At 37.2% G+C, this 23,762-nt stretch overlaps 1 protein-coding gene across 1 annotated transcript in view; it reads left to right on the top strand.

Moving 5' to 3' along the window:
* ninaC (STKc_myosinIII_N_like and MYSc_Myo21 domain-containing protein ninaC) overlaps positions 1 to 23,762 on the top strand; it is a 109,102-nt gene that overhangs the window by 15,560 nt on the left and 69,780 nt on the right. Inside the window, exons 2-7 of the mRNA XM_069841932.1 lie at positions 4,652 to 4,802; positions 7,185 to 7,366; positions 13,064 to 13,168; positions 17,200 to 17,309; positions 19,039 to 19,172; positions 22,352 to 22,499. Coding sequence (XP_069698033.1) covers positions 4,667 to 4,802; positions 7,185 to 7,366; positions 13,064 to 13,168; positions 17,200 to 17,309; positions 19,039 to 19,172; positions 22,352 to 22,499 — 815 coding nt within the window. The 5' untranslated portion in view covers positions 4,652 to 4,666. The remainder of the gene's footprint in view (positions 1 to 4,651; positions 4,803 to 7,184; positions 7,367 to 13,063; positions 13,169 to 17,199; positions 17,310 to 19,038; positions 19,173 to 22,351; positions 22,500 to 23,762) is intronic.

Here is a 23,762-nt window from a genome sequence, read left to right as displayed (position 1 = left end):
TTAATACAGATTGTACACCCCTGTGTAAATGACAGGGTCTTCAATCATAGCATCAAGGCCAAAATAAATCTTTTTACAACTATAACTCAGATTCGTATGTTCGTGACTGTACGTAATTAAGAAATGGTTGGGTGTTCAAGTTGAATAGAGAGGCATGTAGCTTCTTTCCTCAGATAATTAAAACGTCTTGTTGCGCGCAAGAAGTTAAGCACTGCGTAGCAACAAAAACTTGCAAGGCCTCGTAATTCTTTAAATCGAATTTGTAGCGGTCTTCTCTTGCTACGAGGACGGCGTCACACTAAACAGATTAGAAGAGTGCACAGAAGCCTGTGGTCGCCATGTTTATGATATGGAATAAGAACTCTCAGCTCTGGTATGATATAAACAATACTGTAACTCTCAATACATTTTTATTGGGTTATTTTACGACGCTGTATCAACATCTAGGTTATTTAGCGTCTGAATGATATGAAGGTGATAATGCCGGTGAAATGAGACCGGGGACCAGCACCTAAAGTTACCCAGCATTTGCTCGTATTGGGTTGAGGGAAAACCCCGGAAAAAACCTCAACCAGGTAACTTGCCCCGACCAGGAATCGAACCCGGGCCACCTGGTTTCGCAGCCAGACGTGCTGACCGTTACTCCACAGGACTGGACCTCTCAATATATCTCTTCAATTCTTATGTGATATAAACAAAAACTCTCAACATATGTACTTCTGTCGCTCTGATGTAATGTAATTTAGAACTCTCAACATGTTATTGCAGCTCAGATGTGATATAAAGAAAGATTCTCAGCATGTCCCTGAAGCTTTAATGTGATATAAACCAGAAGTATCAATACACCGTGTCCCGCTTAGAGGGATCGAGAAATAAATGCTCATCACTTAAAACCAGATAAAGTTAGCCTATCATTGAGATTTACAGCTTACAAGATAGAGAAACTGTCCAAGTTTACAAAACAAAGTCTGAAAACAGCTGCATGCGTAACTTTCGTTTGTTTGTTGCTAAAACAAGCCTGGCGCCATGTTGTAGGAGAACACGCCATGGTCAACATGTGGACACCACAACAGAAAGTTCAGTGTGTGCTATGGCTAGCATAAGAAAAATCTGTTACGTGAGTACAACGCCGTGATCGTCGTACATGGATAGGTGGATCGGAAGACGAAGACCCATTGTCTGGCCAATCAGGTCACCCGATCTGACCCCCTTGAACGTTTTTTCTGAGGCTTTGTGAAGGATGCTGTGTACCAAACAGGGAGAGATAACACTTTGGAGGAACTGAGACACGCATCACAAATGCAGCTGCGCTAGTGACTCCACAAATGCCACAGAACACTTGGCGGGAGGTTGAATACAGTCGTTTAGATGTTTGCAGAGAAACTCAAGGCGCACACATCGAGTTGCATTCAGCATACTCCGAAACTCGAAGAGTTTTTTACATCCAGTTATGTAAAAGCTATGTTAATAAACCATTATTTACACTTGAAATTATCACTTTCTCGATCCCTCTAAGCGGGACACAATGTATGAGGGGGATCCAGGAAATAACGACCGTTCGCGCATACTCGCCGCGCAGCTGACTCCCCTTCCTTGTTTGAAGGTCAACTGGCTTCCTTAACATGTGTTCTCATAATGTTGTGAGTACTGGTTGCAACAAGTCGCCATTGTGCATTTTGTGTTACTTCAAAATGAACGACGTGATTGATAATCCCGCCGACTGTGAGGTGAGGAGTGTGATTCGATTTTTGAATGCGAATGGTGCGAAATGTTCAACAATGGGCGAACAAATGTCCACGATGAAACTCGCACCATTTTCTCACATTTATTTCATTCATTACAGTATCACCATACACTTCTTTCAATTGCCGGTAAATTTCTGCAGATTTCAAATGTCGGGCATTCAAAAATCGAATCACACTCCTCACCTCACAGCCGGCGGGATTATCAATCACGTCGTTCATTTTGAAGTAACACAAAATGCACAATGGCGACTTGTTGCAACCAGTACTCACAACATTATGAGAACACATGTTAAGGAAGCCAGTTGACCTTCAAACAGGAAGGGGAGTCAGCTGCGCGGCGGATATGCGCGAACGGTCGTTATTTCCTAGATCCCCCTCGTATATTCCTGCAGCTGTTATGTGACGCTTTATGAACAACAACTTACTATAAATCTGTTTCTGTATGTTTGATGTGATAAAAATAATTAACTATCTATATGCTCCTGCAGCTCGCTCTTATGTGATGCTTTGTAAACAAGAACTATTAATCTGTCCCTGCAGATATGATGTGATAAAAATAACTATCAATATAGCCTATCCCTGCAACTCTTATGTGATGCTTTGTAAACAAGAACTATTAATCTGTCCCTGCAGATATGATGTGATAAAAATAACTATCAATATAGCCTATCCCTGCAACTCTTATGTGATGCTTTGTAAACAAGAACTATTAATCTGTCCCTGCAGATATAATGTGATAAAAACAACTATCAATATAGCCTATCCCTGCAACTCTTATGTGATGCTTTGTAAACAAGAACTATCAATCTGTCTCTGCAGATATAATGTGATGAAAATAATAACTGTCAATATGTCCCTGCAGCTCTTATGTGATGCTTTGTAAACAAGAACTATCGTATGTTCGCTTTCAAATGGGAGCATCCGGCACTTTTTTATGACAACATTGATCTATTTGTCGAATCTAACCAAAGCATTTTAACATAGTACATGCTCTTATGTTTTGTTTGTTAACATACAACGACAACAAAAATAAGGATTAAACACGTTTCATACGTATGGTCTCATGGGCATAAAAAACAGATCCCACATCAAAATGAACACAGGGTATCAATCTGCCCCTGCACGTGTGATATGATGAAGACAAGAACTATCAATGTGTTACTCCAGCTCTTATGTGATAAATACAATAACTCCCAACGGATCCCTTATGTTCTAATGTGATATGAGCCTAAAAAAACTCAAAATATCCTTCCAGCTTTGATATGATATAAACAAGCCCTGCAAACATATCATTGTAGCTCTGATGTAATATAAAATAAAAACTCTCAACAGGTTTCTGCAGCTCTAATGAGATATAAACAACCTTTCTCAACATATCCTCGAAATCATGTGATGTAAACAAGAATTATCAGCATGTCTCTTCAGCTCTAATACGGATCCCTTCAATTTTGATATAGGTCTAAACAAGTAACTGCTTGGGCGAAAGGAGTCACAGAGATATAAGAGGGCACTGTGCCACGTCTGTGGCTCAAGTGTTAAGTCTTCCATCCAGATGCACCGGGTTTCATCTCTAGCCAGGTCGTGATGGAATTTGTGGTGGACAAAGCAGACGTTGCAGATGGTTTTTCTCGAGCTACTCCCGTTTCTCTATCATTTCATCAACACTCTTCATCTCTCCCTCATTTCGTCTGTCGTCTCCAGTAGTAAAAATAGGCTGATTTGAATTCTTTGAGGTTGTACTGGTTTCCAATGACGACATAGGAAGCCTTGGGGCTCCGGACCTCTGGGGCTTATCAGACTACGGTGTGCAAATGGAAGTTGGCTCTATCAAGAACTGAGTCAAGGTGGCCCACCTATCAGCCGACGATGATAGGAAGGGCTTGGGGCTTCTGGCCTATAAGATTATTCGTCCACAAAATAGAACATGGTTCTATCAGGGCCTGAGGCAGGCTGTCCCACCTGTCAGCGTTGGATTCACGAATGCCACCCAGGCCATCTGTCGGTTTTCGACATGTTTTAACATGTAACACGGATATACGTTGACACAGTCTTGTGTTAGTTCCCTTAAAATTACAAATGTTCAAAATGTCCTGCACCAACGTCATTGCATTGTGGACATGGTGCAACATAGTGACATAAAACAACACCTGGCTTATCCTGGGGGCTATTGAGACTTGCAGTATTCGCAACGAAAAGCAGAAGTGCATTTACATAATAATAATTAATCTGAAACACAGGGAGACACGCGAGGCGGATCATTTCGGTTATTTACCTCTTTATATTATACAAAAAAGCGAAATTTTAAAAAAGTTAGAATCGATTTAAAATTCATCGCTATTTTTTACTTCATATAAAGGCTTGTTAATATTTTGCTAAAATTATCATGTTCAATGTGCGTCATTTCTGGATAAATAATTCACTGCTACTTACTGAATACGAAGAAAATCAACTCACTATACACAGGCGGACACACAGAGAGACAGCATGTCCAAAACTATTCTATCGACTACATGGAAGCTGAAATTGCGTATTTCCGCGAAAATCTAAAATCAGTTTTCCAGGATCACAACACCTTCTAATGAGAAAGTGTTAATGATTTCAGTTTATTCTTACATTCAATTCGGTTAACATAAATATTTGGCATCAGGAAATAAAACACAGAACTGCAATTTTTGAGGAAGCAACCACCAAAAAGTTAGATGTAACATAGTGCTTTCTATCTAGGTGGAGATTCAGAATTTTATGAGGATGCAGTGTCATCTCGATTCAACGCGCTGGACATGTCAGGTTGAGAATACCCTAAAAAGAGAGGAGGAAGAAGTTTTAGGAAGAGAATTTTTTTCTCCTCAAACATATGAAACATTGCTCCAGCAATAAGTTACAGTTTGTACTCTCATCTTGTTCAGGTGGTCAGTGTCACTATGGCAGAAGAAGGCTCCTTGCCTGATGAGTTGAAGCTCTGCTCACTTCCGGACCCGGGAGACCGATACGTCCTCGGAGACCTGCTGGGCGCCGGGGTCTGTGGCGAGGTCTTCGAGGCCAACGACACGCAGTCCGGTACGTCCATCATCCCTGAATTAACTCATCTTCCCACTCACCCGTTTATTTCACCACTCATATCCTTACTCATCCGCTCTTTCATTAATTCACTCATCATTCCTTCATTTATTAACTCGTTAAATCACTTGCTAATTCGTTTAGCCACTCACTCATTCCATCATCCATCTATTCAGTTATTTATTTATTCTATTATTATTCGCTCTTTTACTCAAGGTTTAAATTGCTTGTTTGCTCGGTCACCCACTAATTTCTCGTCCAATTGCTCATTTCTTTACTTACACTTTCATTCACTTCTGTACTCGTTCATTCCTTAATCCACCCACTCATTTATTTATTTAATTATGCCTACTTACACTTTAATTGCTTGTTTAATCACTCATTTCTTCGTCCAGATGTTCATTTCTTCACTACATTAGTTTCTTTACTCAGTCATTCCTTCATCCATCCACTCACTTCATTTCTTATTTATTCGTTCATTCGCCCATTCGTTTCTTAATTTATTCACACTTTCAGTCGCTTATTTACGCGTTCATTTTTTCTTCCAAATATTCTTTTCTTCACTTATTCACACTTTCATTTCGTTCATTTCTCCGTCCAATTGTTCATCCTTAATTTATTCGCATTTCCAATCACTTATTTACATTTCATTTCTTGTCCAACTGTCAATTCTTAATTTGCTACACTTTCAATAACTTTTCACTCGTTCACTTCTTCATCCACTCATTCCTGTCTCCCTTTATATTTCCAATCGCTTGTTTACCATTCATTCGCCCTTTCATTTCTTTATTTATTCACACTTTCAAAAGATTCTTTTTTCGTTCCTTACTTCTTGCAATTGTATATTCTTCATTTACTCGCATTTCCAATCACATATTTACATTTCATTTCTCCGTCCAACTGATAATTCTTCATTTGTTCACACTTTCCCACACTATTTACGTGTTCACTTCTTCATCCACTCATTCCTTTCTTCCTTTACACTTTCAGTCGCTTGTTTACTTGTTGATTCACCTTTTCATTTCTTCATTTACTCGCATTTTCAATCATTTATTTACTCTTCAATTCTTCGTCCAAATGTTCATTTTTCATTTGTTCACACTTTCAATCATTTGATTATTCGTTCATTTTTGCCAAATTATTCATTCTTCATTTACTCACACTTTCAATTGCTTGTTTATTCATTCATTTCTTCTTTCAACAGCTCATTCTTCATTTACTCACACTTTCAATCGCTTGTTTATTCATTCATTTCTTCTTTCAACAGCTCATTCTTCATTTACTCACACTTTCAATCGCTTGTTTATTCATTCATTTCTTCTTTCAACAGCTCATTCTTCATTTACTCACACTTTCAATCGCTTGTTTATTCATTCATGTCTTCTTTCAACAGCTCATTCTTCATTTACTCACACCTTCAACTGCTTGTTTATTCATTCATTTCTTCTTTCAACAGCTCATTCTTCATTTACTCATACTTTCAATCGCTTGTTTATTCATTCATTTCTTCTTTCAACAGCTCATTCTTCATTTACTCACACTTTCAATTGCTTGTTTATTCATTCATTTCTTCTTTCAACAGCTCATTCTTCATTTACGCACACTTTCAATTGCTTGTTTATTCATTCATTTCTTCTTTCAACAGCTCATTCTTCATTTACTCACACTTTCAATTCCTTGTTTATTCATTCATTTCTTCTTTCAACAGCTCATTTTTCATTTACCCACACTTTCAATTGCTTGCTTACTCATTAATTTCTTCTTTCAAGAGCTCATTCTTCATTTACTCACACTTTCAATTGCTTGTTTATTCATTCGTTTCTTCTTTCAACAGCTCATTCTTCATTTACTCACACTTTCAATAGCTTGTTTACTCATCAATTTCTTCTTTCAACAGCTCATTCTTCATTTACTTACACTTTCAATTGCTTGTTTATTCATTCATTTCTTCTTTCAACAGCTCATTCTTCATTTACTCACACTTTCAATTGCTTGTTTATTCATTCATTTCTTCTTTCAACAGCTCATTCTTCATTTACTCACACTTTCAATTGCTTGTTTATTCACTCATTTCTTCTTTCAACAGCTCATTCTTCATTTACTCACACTTTCAATTGGTTGTTTATTCATTCATTTCTTCTTTCAACAGCACATTCTTCATTTACTTACACCTTCAATTGCTTGTTTATTCATTCATTTCTTCTTTTAACAGCTCATTCTTCATTTACTCACACTTTCAATTGCTGTTTACTCATTCATTTCTTCTTTCAACAGCTCATTCTTCACTTGCTCACACTTTCAATCCCTTGTTTACATGTTCATTTGTTCATTTACTTTCACTTCGTGTGATATGAATTTGTGTCTTGTCAATCTGTTTCACAGGCGGCAAGCGAGTTGCCATCAAGATACAGCGTGCGACTCCGGACAATGAAGAAGATCTGCGCAGCGAGTACCAAGTGCTCAAGGAGCTGTCAGATCACTCCAACCTGCCCGATCTGTATGGAGTCTATCTCAAGAAGGCTCCGTCAAGTACCGACGAAGATAAGCTGTGGTTCGTTATGGAGGTTCGTCCATTAACCCATAGCAGAATCTCATGAATTAGATTTCTGTACGTCACTTTTCCCACTAGGTATCCACTATGTGTAAAAGTTTAAGATTGGCTTCGGCCTGATGTGAAAGATTTCATTGTCAGCTCTGTATCCCTAGGGGGAATGCATATGTTCCACTTTGTAAAACAGATTTAGTTATTCGTAACTTCCCCAATGAATACGAACCATTTCTGACCACATTTTCTGTTCACCTAAAGGCGAAGAAAGAGCAAATCTTCGAAACGTGATTTTCATTTTCATCATCAGTAATAGAAAAAGCCCAACCTACATCTCTTCTAAGCAAGTCACCATTGCGATAGGCCTGTCACCTATCTGCCGAAATGTCACATCCGGCATAGTTATAACGACGAACGTAAATGTTGGGAAAACCAGAAACAAATATATAGGCCTACAGATTTATCAGAAAGGTCCAGTATAGGATACAGTGAGTTCAAATCACTAAATTTTATTTAATAACGCTAAAATAATTTTGGGTATCTACTCCCTTAAGTTTGTGAAATGTACCTTAATTTCCTCCTTTTCCCTTAATTTTTGACATGATATAAAATGTATAATAATATATTTATCCAAGTCATCTTCAAACAGTTCAAATTTCTTACAGAACCATTCTGTATATTCAGCTAGCTGGGATATGTTCTGAGTTTTACCTCGCAGTTTCAAGTTTAGTATAGGCCTATACAGATGACATGTCAAATTAATTAGATACCCAATTGAACTTATGAAGTCCATGTCTTGTGGCTCACATTGGAATTTTCATACAAGCTTATACAACTTACGAACAATTACGACGTTGTGGCATGTTCTTACCAGTCCAACTGAAATGGACTTTACCATTTAGATTGAAATATTCTCCTTTCTTCGGTAACTATGATTTCCTTTTTCTCTTCTTTTTGTTTTTTACATTCATTTTTTTAAGCTTCAACATTTAGTTAGTTATTCCACTATTTATTTAAAGATTAAATTTAATATTGTAAATATTTTAAATTTATTTACTACCTGTTGCACTTTCCATTATATAAAGCCGGTTTGCGGTGAATTTTTACTTATTTCGTTCTCAAACGCCATTCTTCTCTGTCCTCACATTCCAGTCTTGCAATTCTCCATCGCACTGATGTTTCCAACATATAAACACTTTCAGGCCTACCACTTTTCCTCTTTTCAGGTGGAACCCATTTTATTATAGTTTTGGGAAGCCTTTAATCCATCATTCGTGACACGACGTCGTAACAGAGAAGTTGTTTCTTTCCTACACTCTCCACTATATCAAGTTCACCAGTCTGTTGGAAATGGTAGATTGGAGTTCCATTTTGCTGTCACCTACAGATCACTTTGCGGAGATGTCTTGCCATCTAGTGACCATAATTGAGACACCGTCAGGTCTTTCGAAACAGTTTATGTACCTTTGTAGGGGAAGTAGAAACGAATCTGGCATTTTCTTATCAAATAATTAGTTTCCTAGTTATTTTATGATGGAATAATTCACTAATAACTGCAATCAGTTTGGTTCAACCCAAAATTTGAACTCAGTTCCATTTTGCTGTCACCTACAGGCCACTTTGCGGAGATGTCTTGCCATCGAGTGACGATAATTGAGACACCGTCAGGTCTTTCGAAACAGCTCATGTACCTTTGTAGCGGAAGTAGAAACGAATCTGGCATTTTCTTTTCAAATAATTAGTTTCCTAGTTATTTTATGATGGAAAAATTCACTAATGACTCCAATCAGTTTGGTTCAGCCCAGAATTTGAACTCAGTTTCATTTTGCTGTCACCTACAGGCCACTTTGCGGAGATGTCTTGCCATCTAGTGATCATAATTGAGACACCGTCAGGTCTTTCGAAACAGCTTATGTACCTTTGTAGCGGAAGTAGAAACGAATCTGGCACTTTCTTTTCAAATAATTAGTTTCCTAGTTATTTTATGATGGAAAAATTCACTAATGACTCCAATCAGTTTGGTTCAGCCCAGAATTTGAACTCAGGATTTCTCGCCATTGCGAATTCAAGTCCATTGTATTATCACTGAAAACCCTGCCTTAGTGGACATTCTTACGAAAGAGAAAAAGAAGAGGATAAAACAAAGAAATCAAACGCAATAATTACAATTTAGCAGTAAATTACTGTCATTACTTCAAATGTTTTCATTTGTACATAATTGTTACGGAGTGAAAAGTTAAGATGTATTCTTTTGTATAGTATGCTGTAACTTGCAACCACAGTGACATAAATCTTAAACTTAATTCCATGAAAGTTACTTAACAAATAATTAACGGAGAAGATTTAAATCATTCTCTCGTCGGTTAACAGCTTTTTGCCACTGTAATTTAGATTCAGGGAACAGTAAATGAGAAAATAGTTTTATCAGGCGAACAATCCGCGAGGCCTTGAGTGACTGTAGCACAAGTTTATCACGAAACAAGAAAATAAAGAGTTAATTGCTAGCAATAAAATACCCAACAATGAGTTTACATTTCCGATTTCTCACATGCTCAAGACATAATTTTTCTTTTAACTTATTTTCGTTCTCAAGAAAAACAAAGTACGATAATAAAATCGTCATGCTTTCCGTGTTCGTCCTTCTCACACTAACGACCTTTTTTACTGATAACCTAAGATTCATAAAAACGTTCTATTTGTGAATATTTCACGATACATCATTATTACGTGCAATACAGAGAAATTATTGTGATAGACCTAAAATGTGAATTTATTTCAAAATTGTTTCAGCAGTCATAATCTAGAAAAATATGTAGTGTTTTGGTATCTTCATTTTTAACTAGAATTCAGATAATATTATCTTATTACTGATTTCATTCTCATCAATTTAAAAAAATAACTCACGCGTAGTTTTCTGTTACAAAAAGAACAGTTTCTTTCTTTTCTTTATAAATAATGCAATTATTATGGCAGTATTTCGTTAACGAAATTCAAATTCTTGTAATGTTGTTACAGAACTTATTAAATCCTTGTTATGTACTTGCAATACTTACTAAATCCATTAAGTATCTCCATAACTAGGTTAATCCTAACATAAAAAACATGAAGTTATCTTTAACTTCTAATTTCCAAGGACTTTAAAATTTGATTAAACTGATATCATGCATTTATTCCCAATTTAGAAATTTCAGTTCATTAACTTGTACAGAAGTAATCAGTTTTTCTTTTACTCAAAATCGCTTATGATGGACTTAGCGAGTTTTGCAGATACACTCATCAATTACTGTATTACAACATGGGAGGTTTTCCCTCAACCCAATATGAGCAAATGCTAGGTAACTATCAGTGCTGGACCCCGGACTCATTTCACCGGCATTATCACCTTCATCTCATTCAGACGCATACACCTAAGATGTTGAAAAGCGTCGTAAAATAACCTACTAAAAAAAGTTACAACATGGAGATTCTGGCAGCACAATGCAGTGAATCCCCAATGATATAAACGAAAGTAAATACCAATATTCGATTTCATATGTATATCGAAAAGTCATCATTGTCACAGTTCACCGCTGTGGAGTAACGGTTAGCACGTCTGACCGTGAAACGAGCGGACCCGGGTTCAAATTCTGGCAAGTTACCAAGTTGAGATTTCTTCCAAGGTTTTCCCTCAACCAATCAAAGCAGAATTGCTGGGAAGCTTTCGGCGTTGGACCCTGGATTCATTTCGCGATCATAATTACACTTCCCCTCTTTCACCCCTCTTTCATCATCTCTCCGTTTCTTTTCTAGGTTTTTGGCTTGCTCTGATATAGAGTTGGCTGCGAGCCGCCGCCGAATTTTGATCCCGTCGATATGTGGTCATTCGTTGTTGGTGGTAGCTATGTATCGTGGAACTCTTCACTGAGCTCATGATAACTCGTGGTACTAGGTGTTGAGGGACCGCGGTGAGACCTATGTGGAACGGTAAAGGGATCAAGTGGACTATAGGAGAGTTCGGAAGCGCACGCAAGGGGATTTGTAGAGCAGGGTCTTACGGCATGAATACCATTCCATTCCAGGTAGTGCAATGGGCCCATCTGAGCGGCCTGCGTGCGAGATAGTCCCAGACACTAAACTCCTAGTCAAATTAATGATTATATTATTCCAGCATGAAATAAATGTCTTATTATTATTATTATTATTATTATTATTATTATTATTATTATTATTATTATTATTAATCAAAGCTGTTAGAGTTCCAACGAAAATTTCACACTGATATCAAAGACAACAATTTAAATTTCCAAACATGAACAGATTATCACCTGCAAGATTTGGTAACGTTGAAGTTTCCCTTCAAAGACGAACTGTTACCTAGTTTTATTATAGGCTGCCAATATTTTCTGGATTTTGGAACTGCTCTGAATGTTTGATTCTGGATTGATAAATGTATTTATTCACACTGCAATGGATATATACCCGGTGGCAGTGGTAACTAATTACACTCAATAATGACAATAATAAATTTGTTAATTAAAAATACACTTAATAATAATACCAATAATTAATACTAACAATAATTTATAATAATAATAATAATAATAATAATAATAATAATAATAATAATAATAATAATAATAATAATAATAGGGAATATCCTAAATTAAATGAAGCACTATTACTTAAAATAACATTTAAAATAAATCTAATTTGTATCTTAAATCTAAGTTCGAACTAAAACCCACGAATATGATATGTTCATATCTGCACAAGTACCTTTCCACATTACACTCATTTCGCTGTCAACTCACTCACTGCACTGGAACTACGACACATTTCACTGTTTCTATCCTGATTTCACTAACACTTCAAAAACATTTCACTGTTCAAATACTTTGCACTGCCACTATAAACTATAAAGCTTCCCTGACAGGAACACGTTTCACTGACACAACACATTTCACTGACACAACACACTTCACTGACACAACACAATTCTTCACTGATACAACACTTCAATAACAAAATATCATTTACACCCTTTACATACTGTGTATAATTACCGTCTATTAGTAAAGTCCTTAAGCCTATTTTTAAATACGTTTTTGGTTGTTGGTAAAGCCTTTAGTAAGTCTGCAGGTAAAGCATTCCAGTCCCTGATAGTACGATTGAGAAAAGAAAACTTTCCAGTGTCCGTCCTCTGTCTTCTTTCCCTCAATTTATGTGAGTGGTCGTTCCTCGAAGAGTAATTTGGCGGTTGTAACCTATTTTTTATTTCTCTCCAGGCAGGCTCACCTCTGTATGTTTTGAACAGTGCGCATAATCGAATTCGCGTTTTCCTGTCCGTGAGTGTGTCCCATTTTAATGGTGAATTTTTCCGACAACACTTGAGAGCCCGTTTTTTAATCTTTCCCAGTGTCTTAATATGTTCTAATCTGTAAGGATCCCAACATGCAGCACCATATTCCATTACTGGACGTACTAGTGATTTATATGCAATCTCTTTGGATTTATCAGACCCTTTTCTTAGTACCCTTATCACGAAGTGTAACGCTCTCCATGCTTTTCCCGCTGTGTCCGTAACGTGTTCCCCCCAGCCGAGGTCGCTGCTAAATGTTATTCCGAGGTATTTACATTTGTTAACTTCCGGAATGGTTTCACCCCCTAAATCATGTGATGTTGATTGATCCCTTGTAGTCCTGGTACTTACAAAGTACTTGTATACTTTTTATTTCAGCTGTGCGAGGGTGGACCTGTCACGGATCTTGTGCGTGGACTCCAAGTGAAGAACCGTAGGATGAGCGAGGAGCACATCGCGTATATCCTCAAGGAGATCGTGAAGGTAGGCTGTATGTAGTCCCAATGATCCAGCTAGTGATATGAGAAGGAAAATTTTCAACACACTAGAACAATATGAAATATACAGACACACGAAAACACACCCCAACGATATTCTCAACACACAACTCAATTTCAAAACACATACACTCTTTGACTCTACACTACGAACGCACCCTCACAGGAAACAAGAGGCGCCAAGACCAACAACGACCAGTTCTGAAGATGACCCAAAATAGGTCGAAACATGTTAACAAGGTACGTTAAAATTTAACACAAGAAAGTCTTATCATACATATTCCGAAGAAATTTTTCGGCTATATTTTTCCGGAAAATTGTTCGCCTGATCAAATTACTGCTTTTTCGTTCTCTTGCTTTAAAGCATCGAGAGCTGCAAGTGTATTAATCACTCATAATCCACCAGCTTATGAAACGTGCATCGCAAGTTGTCTTAACTTTTGATGGCTGTGTCAATACCAACTTCAACTCCAAAACGAGCACCACTGTCACATTTGGTTTACCATTTCATTCATACAAATGCTGACACATGTCGTTGTCTGAGGACTTTGTAGATATAATCTAAACCTAAACTATCACAACATTATTTTCTCCATTTGAAGCTGATGTATGACTATTATTTTCAAATAATTAGTTATTATTGGTCGAGAAAATCATTAATATGGTGTGTGGTTTGTGACTTCCAGGCTTAGTTATATTTGTTTACTTTACTGCGTATTTACAGCTAAGTCATTTCAAGTAACTCATAATTTATAATGTTACACTGTATAGTGCATATATTTTATCTTTCTACGCGGAAACGGCAGTACACAGCGCAGCTGCACACATGCGAGCGTAGAAAGTTAAAATGTATGCTATGTACGCTATGTATGTATGTATGTATTGATTTATTTATGTATGTATGTTACCTAAACGGGCATTATATGGACACCCAGGAGGATTAAGGAAGAGAGGAAGACCAAGGTTGAGGTGGCTTCAGGATGTGGAGGATGATCTGCGGAGAGTTGGATGCAAGAGATGGAGACAACGGGCTCAAGATAGAGATGAATGGTTTCTACTGATTAAGGAAGCCCAGGCCCTTCATGGGCTGTAGTGCTAATAATGAATGAATGTATGTATGTATGTATGTATGTATGTATGTATGTATGTATGTATGTATGTATGTATGTATGTATGTATGCTATTAGCAGTGCAATTGGGTATATTCTCGGTGGTAATGATATACAATATAAGTTAGTCTACAATAATTACATCAATAAAGTAACTTGTGGTCTAGAATTCCCTGAGGAAATTGTTTCATGTAGTTAATTTCCAGATCAAATTTATTTTTAAAATCTGTACATTTCGAATTGCGAGTGTACAGTTTTCGTTTTATTGTGTAGTGTAAAAAAATAGATGTGTAAATTACGGATAACTGAGCAGCAATTAGAATATCTACCGATCAAGACAATAAGTGAGTGATAAATTATAAATCAACACAATGTTAAAATTTATAACAAAAAACATTCTTAACAACGCATTCAATGTTTTATAGAAAATTTTCTGGAAAATTGGAAAAAATTTCCCGATAAATTTTCACCACTAGGTCCAGCGACAGTTCAGTCAGATGGTGATTTCTCACCAAACGAATCGGAATTAGATTCTCGGAGGACTGAAACTTGTGATTGAAAAAGAGTCTATGAGGACATGATTTCCCCAAGGATTCCAGTAAGAGTCTTACAGCACGAAAACGACTTCTGGTCTATTGTATTATTCCATAAACTAGCCGTATTTCCAACTCACACCAACGGACTGCGCTAAGGGTCGTTGTGTATTCGGAAAGCGAACAGGCAACCACATTCGTCCTTAGATCAGCTCCCTCCGTTCGTCACCAGCCACCATTCGTAGAATGCTATGGAATGGTAATGATATGGGGTTTTGACAGAATTATGTTAATGCCTAACATAGAGAAACAAAGAACACAACTGCGACCTCGGTCGCTACAAGCGTCACTATGGATTTTTCAATAAAAATCCCAGGCCATCCGGACTCGAATTCGAGCAGCCTGGTTAACAGACTGAGGGTCTGATTTTTCTCGTTTGATCATAAGAGTCTGCTGCAATCTTGCAAGTATATAAAGACATGTGTCCGAGAAGAAGAAAACTTAGAACGAGAAATGATCGGTAAATTTTGCCTGGAGCCCTTTCACGTACCATAAATCAACCACACAGGGCTTTCGGCTTCACATATCCCAAGATAAAAATTCATCTTCCTCGGCCTGTTCAAACCGATGAACCTCTTATGTAATAGCGATCATGACACTCATTCGATCATCGAGGCTACATATTTAAGAGAATGATTGATCCTGCAGAGCGTAAACCCTCCAGTGCTAATGGCGAAGATTCACTAGGTCGGCATCCTTACAATGACCCTGCGCCACTCAACAATACGACCATGGCATGAACCGAAGTATTGCTGTGTCCATCCATGCAGATTGAAGTCGTAAATCAGCCTCGTCCACGACAGTTACGAGCAATTTACGGGAAGACAAGAAGAAAATGAAGTAAAGATCGGTGACGGACGTAAATAAATAGTGAAATACGAGCCTGGTCCCTTTGTGTTAATTGCACGATGACTTTATTGCCAGCCAGCTCGTCTTTAGCACTGCCGGGGGCAGCGGAATTCAACTGAAGCCACCATAACTCTGCAATTAAATCAAAATACTGTAGTTCACTAACTGATAACCCGGACTCGCTCTTTTGCTCCAGCACGCCATTCTCCTTCGTACTTAAGTAAGCGAATAGAAATTGACTGATTATTCTACAATATCTTCTTCCTTTCCACTTCCCTTTCTCTTTTTGTGTCTTTGCTTCTTTTCTTCTTTTATCTTACCCATAGTATTCTTCCTCACTTCATTTCTTTCCAATCTTACTTTATTTTTGCCGATTCTTTCTGATTTATTTACTTTATCCTTTTCTCTCTATCTTCCTTTTTTTTCTATATGTATTTATTCATTAAATTATCTATCTATCTATCTATCTATCTATCTATCTATCTATCTATCTATCTATCTATCTATCTATCTATCTATCTATCTATCTATCTATCTATCTATCTATCTATCTATCTATCTATCTATCTATCTATTTCAGTTGGTTATATAACGACGCTGTATCAACTACTAGGTTATTTAACGTCGATGAGATTGATGACAGTGAGATTATATTTGGCGAGATGAGGCCAAGGGTTCGCCATAGATTACTTTGCATTCATATTACGGTTGGGGAAAACCTCGGAAAAAACCCAACCAGGTAATCAACCCAAGCGAGGATCGAACCCGCGCCCGAACGCAACTTCAGACCGGCAGACAAGCGCCTTAACCGACTGAGCCACGCCGGTATCTGTCTGTCTGTCTGTCTGTCTGTCTGTCTGTCCGTCCGTCCGTCCGTCCGTCCGTCCGTCCGTCCGTCCGTCCGTCCATCCATCCATCTATCTATCTATCTATCTATCTATCTGTTTGTTTGAATTCAAGCGGACATCACTTTGAACAACTGTTGTAATTATGTGAATGCTGTAAGTTATATGAGTAAAAATACGCGGAAGCTTACGAATAGAAAATGACTCAGTCTATGCCGGCCACGCAAAAATGCCTGATGCGCGTATTCCGCGCCGAAAGAGAAGTTAAACGCTCCATATTTCCTTCTTCTTTGCCTTTCGTTTTTCTTTTCTTCCACTTTCCTTTATTATCTTATACTTTTTCCTCTTTCGTGCTTGTCACTCTTTCTTCTCTGTGTCGCTGTCTTTTTAGTTTATTCCAGAAGGCATGCTGTTATCTTGCAGTTAAACATTTATGCATATACAGATATAGTCAAACATTTTCAGGATGACATTTTGAAACCAATTATAAACTTTCATTTTATTTATATTATAAAATAGTTACATTACAACCATGACCACTTCTTGTCCTACACAGAAATGAAACTTATAAAATACAGTTTTATTTTGAAGTACTGTTTGTGATCATCACTTTATTTTCAGGTCCTGGTGTATCTCCATGAGAACCACGTCATGCATCGGGACGTGAAGGGCAGTAACATACTTCTTACTAAAGACGGAGAGGTGAAGCTGGTGGACTTCGGTCTTTCGAGGTGAATGCAATGCATGCGGATTTTACTTTTTCTCAACTTTGAGTCAAAACTCATGTGTTCTTCTCTCCGTAACGATTTTACATGGATTTTAGCGTCAGAGATAAACATGAACTTGCTCCTGCACAGTGAACAGATTCATTTTAAAAATGTTATTATATAATAATGCTACTTTTCTATTCACATGAGACAACTATATTAATTTTTTACTAGAAGGACAGCTCAGGTAATAATCATACCAATTTCTTATGAGATGAGCAGTTAGAAAACTTTCTCAGAAAATCATGCTAATTTTTATTTGTGTGAGTAGATTGAAATCTTCTCCAAACAATCATGCTAATTTCTTAGTCAAGTGAACACTTATAAATCTTCCTCAGACAATCATGCTAATGTTTAAGCCAGGTGAACACTTATAAATCTTCCTCAGACAATCATGCTAATGTTTAAGCCAGGTGAACACTTATAAATCTTCCGCAGACAATCATGCTAATTTCTTAGTTAGGTAAACACTTACAAATCTTCCTCAGACAATCATGATAATTTCTTAGTCAAATGAATAATTATAAATCTTCCTCAGGCATACTAATGTCTTAGTCAGGTGAACACTAATAAATCTTTCTCAGATAGTCATACCAATTTGTTAGTCATGTGAGCAGTTTAAAAACTTCAGAAATTATGTCAGATGAGCAATTTGATAATTCCTCAGACTGAATATTTCTTAGTCTCATAGGCTTTTCTGAAACCATTCGTAGATAATATTGCTAATAAATTTAAGGTAACTATTATTAAAAACTTTCACAGAGAATAATTTTAATTTTAACAGTTTAAAAACTTACTCAGAAAATACTGATTCATTAATACGTTGTTATTATAGTGAGAATAATTATAGCGTATTCAAACAATAATACTAGTTTCTTAGCCAGATGGAAATTTAAAAAGAAAAAAAAATCTTACAAAATAATATAAATTCCCGGGCATATGGATATTTTAAGTCTTGAAATCGGATAGATACATACAAGAATTTTTTTAATAAGTTTTAAAAATTCTTCTTTATTTTCAAGTTCTACACCGTAATGTGGCTAACGCTAGAATCAGAGAGGAATGGCAAAAGATTCTGCGCAAGGCCAGGATCCTTAAGTCAATGATGATGACGCTGATGATGATATCGTTATGTATCGTCCGACTATAGATTTGGAGACAGTTTATGAATTTATTATGTACTTATTCGTTATTTGTAGTGTAATTATTTATATATTTACATATTCTGTATTCATCTATTCATTCATTCATCCATTCATTGATTCTCACTCACTCATTTATTCACTCACTCACCTATTTATTTATTTATTTATTTATTTATTTATTTATTTATTTATTTATTTATTTATTTATTTATTTATTTACTTATTTACTTATTTACTTATTTATTTATTTATTTATTTATTTATTTATTTATTTATTTATTTATTTATTTATTTATTTATTACTCATGTTTATTTATTTTCTAATTCATACATTTGGACACATTTCATTAAATTGTCATAAACATAAGAAAACGATTAAGAAGAGTTAAAATAAAGTCTGACTTAATCGTGACTTAGTCTCGTGGCTCAGACTAACTAAACGGAGCAGAGGAAGCCTCAGTCAATACCAAATTGACACGCAAGCAAGTATTTACAAATGATCCACTTGGCATGTAATTTGTCCCCTACTGTTTATGTCTATCTTACAGGAAACTAAAAAATGCACAAGACAAGCGAGGCACGTACGTGGGGTCCCCTTGCTGGATGGCCCCTGAGGTCGTCGCCAGCGGCTACAAGGATGAAGACAAAGTCTATGACAGTCGTATCGACGTCTGGGCTCTCGGTAAGACCATCAAATCGAAGGCGAGTCGAGAACCCCAATCTCACTACTCTCTACTCAATAATACTAGTAGACTAGCAGGAATTAACTCCTTCCCAACGACGCTTCAAACAGCTCTAATACGTGTGTTAATAGTACCTTTCTGTAGACTTAGTAATGATGATCTTCATTTTTCTTTACCAAATACCGGTACAGAGATTTGATCTCCAACAAAATGTTGTCAAATTTATAATGGGCAAAGTTGCATGAGGGCAAATTTATTTCGAATTGGGATTTCCGTACCATTTACATTGCATTGCACCATTGCTTCCTTATAATATGTCAATATAATAACTCGTTCTTGGTCTGGGACTTTGCGGCTATAAGAAAAAACTAAAGCTTGTAACATACAAATTTACAATACGTGCACATATATATTTGCCTTTGTGCATACATTCCACCTTTGCGAAGCAGAAATTTCAGCTCAGGCGGTAATGAAATCCAGATATAGAAGCAAAGTTAACATTGAGAAGGAAACCCGCGTATCTACAGTATATACCCTGATTATTGTCCCCTGATTCGATGTTTTGTATGATGAGAAACAAGCTCACCATTAAGATGCAAATATCTGTTAGGTTGGTTCCAAAATAACTGAAAAATGTGAAACCCAAATGAAGAGTGTTTCAATAATTGAGGCGTTCCCTGTAATAACAACTTAACGTATTTTACGTCGCTTTTCCGTTTCCAACACATATAGATTTCTTAATAACACAACTCCCTCCTGGCACAAAAATATTCACTTCTAATAAACACAGCGCCCTCTAGAAACATTTGAATGTCGTTCTGCGCAATGCTGTTATAGACCTACCAGATCTAAAAGATTTGATACTTTGTGTCTCCTGTAGTTAAGTTATTGTTACAGACAACGCCTCAATTATTGTGAAAGACATTCATGTATTTGGTGGTTTTCTTATGCAAAGTCATATGAGTTTGTTCTTCTGCATCAGGTTTCTTGTACGAATATGACTCATTTCTAAATGTTAATGAAAGAGTGAAACTGAAATCACAAAATACAGACGAGATGATTCGTCATTATGAACAAACTGTACCCATGAGCCCATTTACAACAAAGAAATGCCTATTTCATTAAGTCTCTTACTTCTATAATTTTATTCTAATTTTGTATTTCTACAGTTAACAGAATAAAGCTAGTAATGTAAATGACTATTTTCTTTAAAAAAATACCACCAAATCAAATGTTTTTTTTTTTTTTTGTATACAGGGGTATCGCACGGAAAATGTGACATGTGATGGGTGGAGCGGTCTCAAAAAGTTTGGGAACCCCTGGATCAGTGAGACGATAAAATGATGGAGTAATTACATAGGCTAAGTACTAAAGCAAAAAGACGAGAACATTTTAAGAAATATGTCCTACTACTCTGTAACTGGCAGGAATAGAATCCTGGCCTTTTTCATTCTATCCGTGGTGCTAGAGCCCATGAAGGGCCAAGACCGACCAGCCGGCTGCTGGCCTCACGTTCACATGTCAAAGCAGAGGTGGACGATCATCAAACCAGAATGGAGGTATAGTGTGGTTAGCACGGTGATCCCCCCAGCCGTTATAGCTGGTTTTCGAAACCGGATTTTCGCTACCTATCGTAGTTCCCCAAGTGCATTACGATGCTGGGTGGGCACCGGTCACAATTTTTCCCCTATGAGGACTCGAACCAGCGCGCATTCCGTAACGCGAGTCCCAGGCAGGATGCCTTAGACCACTACGCCACGGCGCGGGACTTTCTTCATTCTATCAATACTCCATTTTTATAGTTTCGTCATCTCTTAGTCTGTAAAATAAAGTATATAGACGAGTATATGTTAATTTAAAACTTACATAATGTAAATTATTATCATCCCATCACTCTGAAGAGTCTCTACAGTATAACGCATTGTTAAGTAAATAATTACATTTAAAATTCATAAATGTCATTGTTTCTAAAATAATAGGCTCCGCAGTCGATGTAAAGGAAAGTCAAATAAATAATTACAAAGAATTACGCCGGAGGAAAAAAAAACTTTCGGGAGGCCGAGACGTAGATGGGAGGTGGGATATCATGATAAAGACTGGATTAATCTTGCACAGGATAGGGATCGATGGTGGGCTTATGTGATGACTGCAATGAACCTCCGGGTTTCTTAAAAGCCGTAAGGAAGTAAGTAAATACGAGTAAATAATTACAATTTCGCTGTCTGAATAACCTCGGCAATCAGATAAAGAATATTAAATAAATAATTACAATTTTACAGTTCATAATTGCTTTCCCTATCAATAACTCCTGAAGTTAAAAATGTAGCCTACGCTAAACAAAGAATTTTACAGTAGGCCTATTATTCATAATTTTGTTGTATCTGAAGAGCCTCTGACATTTGAAATAATATTAAATAATGAATTACAATACAATTAACATTCATAATCACTTCGCCTCTGAATAACACCTGTAGTTAAAATTGTACAGAGTGGGCACGAAGTCCAGTTACCCCCTATAAATACCTCAAATATACACACTATTTAAGTAATTCCGGTCATAATGCAGATATACATCAACTTTACACTAACTGTGTGTCTTAAGTGTTCAAAAGGTCAGTATATCACCCATCATTCTCGTCACACAAAATAATACGTCGCCAAATTCGGTGCGACATTCGCCTCAGCATTACTGGTGTACTGTAATCTGTTTGAAAGCGCATCGCACGGCGTCCTTCAATTCATCAATGGTGTCGTACCGTTCCTGTGCAACAATGCTCTTGATGAAACCCCAGAGTGCACTGTTACAGGTTTCCACAATGCTCGATCGGCTGTGTATCACCTATCTTATCAGCTCCTCTCGACTGGCCACCTTGCAGCCCTGACCTCACAACCTGTGGGATTCATTGATGAATTGAGGGACGCTGTGCGATGCCCTTTCCTACAGATTACACCAGCAATGCTGAGGCGAATGTCACACCGAGCCTAGCGACGCATTCTTTTGTGTGAGGAGAATGACGTTGGACACTTAGGACACACATTTAATTTTAGTCTGCATTATGACTGGAATTACATAAATAGTGTGTATATTTGAGGTATTTCCAGGTGGTAAGGGGACTTTGTGTCCACCTGTATGTTAAAAATATTCCAAGTATGGCATCAAGAATGTGTTATTTTGCAGGAATCACTGCCATAGAACTGGCTGATGGGAAGGCCCCCTTTCTGGACATGCACCCTACGCGGGCTTTATTCCAGATAGTTAGGAATCCACCTCCTAACCTCTACCGCCCAGCCAACTGGACACAGGACTTCAATGATTTCATTACAGAGTGAGTAGCTTAACAACAGCTGTTCAATTTATGTTTAGATAACCGAGGACCACGAATTAAAATCTCGGCAAGCCCGAATGTAACTTTTGCTGTAGCTTTCCACTAATTTTCTTCTTCGCCCTCTGAAGAAGTCTTCAAATTCGCAATTAGGCCTATATTAACATCCGGCAGATATCATGCTACGCTTCCTAGATAATGTCGCAATATCTAATAGTAAGAAAGCTCTGAATGCGATAACATTTTTGACAATCAGAAAATACCTTGCAATCGCCGTTGGGTACGAGTTCGCGGATTCAAATTCAGCCGACAGTGTTTGATTACAAATGAGATAAAATCCTTAGCTTTCTTTCAGGAGAGAAGTAAATCTGGGAGGCTCGTGTCTTAGATGTAAGTGACATCAAATAAATCTTCTCTGACAGAAAATTAGAGGCAAAATTTGTCGGCTATTTCTCGCCGAGGTTGAAGTCCTCGCTGTTCGGAGTTAAAAATAAATAGTTTTACTATGCCACATATTTTAAAGTAAAATTACGCGTGGGTGTGATCACCTGTCGACAGGTGCATAGCTTTATTATGTTACATATATTTATGTAGAATGGGCTGTTGACATATGCGCGTGCAACAAGAGAAAAACAAGGAGAACATAGGGAATACAATAACAAGGGAAATGCAAGAATAACAAAAGAAAGAAAAGGAGAACTAGATGATACAAGGATAACAAGGGCAATAAGGGAAATGCAAGGAAAATAAGAGAGAATGGAAAGAGAATAAGGTGAAGATAAGGACAAGAAGAACAAAGGAAAGACAAGGAAAACAAGAGGAATGCAGGAGAACAGGGGGAAGACATGAGAACAATGGGAATACAAGGAGAACAAGGAGAATACAAGGAGAACAAGGGGAAGATAATGAGTATAAGGGAAAGATAAGGAGAACAAGGGAAATAGAAGATAAGGAGGACAAGGGGAAGGCTAGGATAAGAAAGGGAATGCAAGGATAATAAGGGGAAGACAAAAAGAATAAGAAGACAAGGAGAACGAGAGAAAGACAAGGAGAACAAAGTGCCTACAAGGAGAACAACAGAAACGCAAAGAGAATAATGAAAATGCAAGGATGACAAGATGAATACAACGAGAAGAAGGGAAATACAAGTATAACGAGAGGAATATAAAAAACAGAGAAATACAAGGAGAGCATACAAAGAGGAAAGGTAGGGAGGAAAGGGAACACAAGAAAAACAAGAGTAGACGGTCATGTAAACAAAGGTGT

This window comes from Periplaneta americana, chromosome 12, assembly GCF_040183065.1.
Source record: "Periplaneta americana isolate PAMFEO1 chromosome 12, P.americana_PAMFEO1_priV1, whole genome shotgun sequence".
NCBI classification, from domain to species: domain Eukaryota; kingdom Metazoa; phylum Arthropoda; class Insecta; order Blattodea; family Blattidae; genus Periplaneta; species Periplaneta americana.
This window is presented reverse-complemented; position numbering and strand designations above follow the sequence as displayed.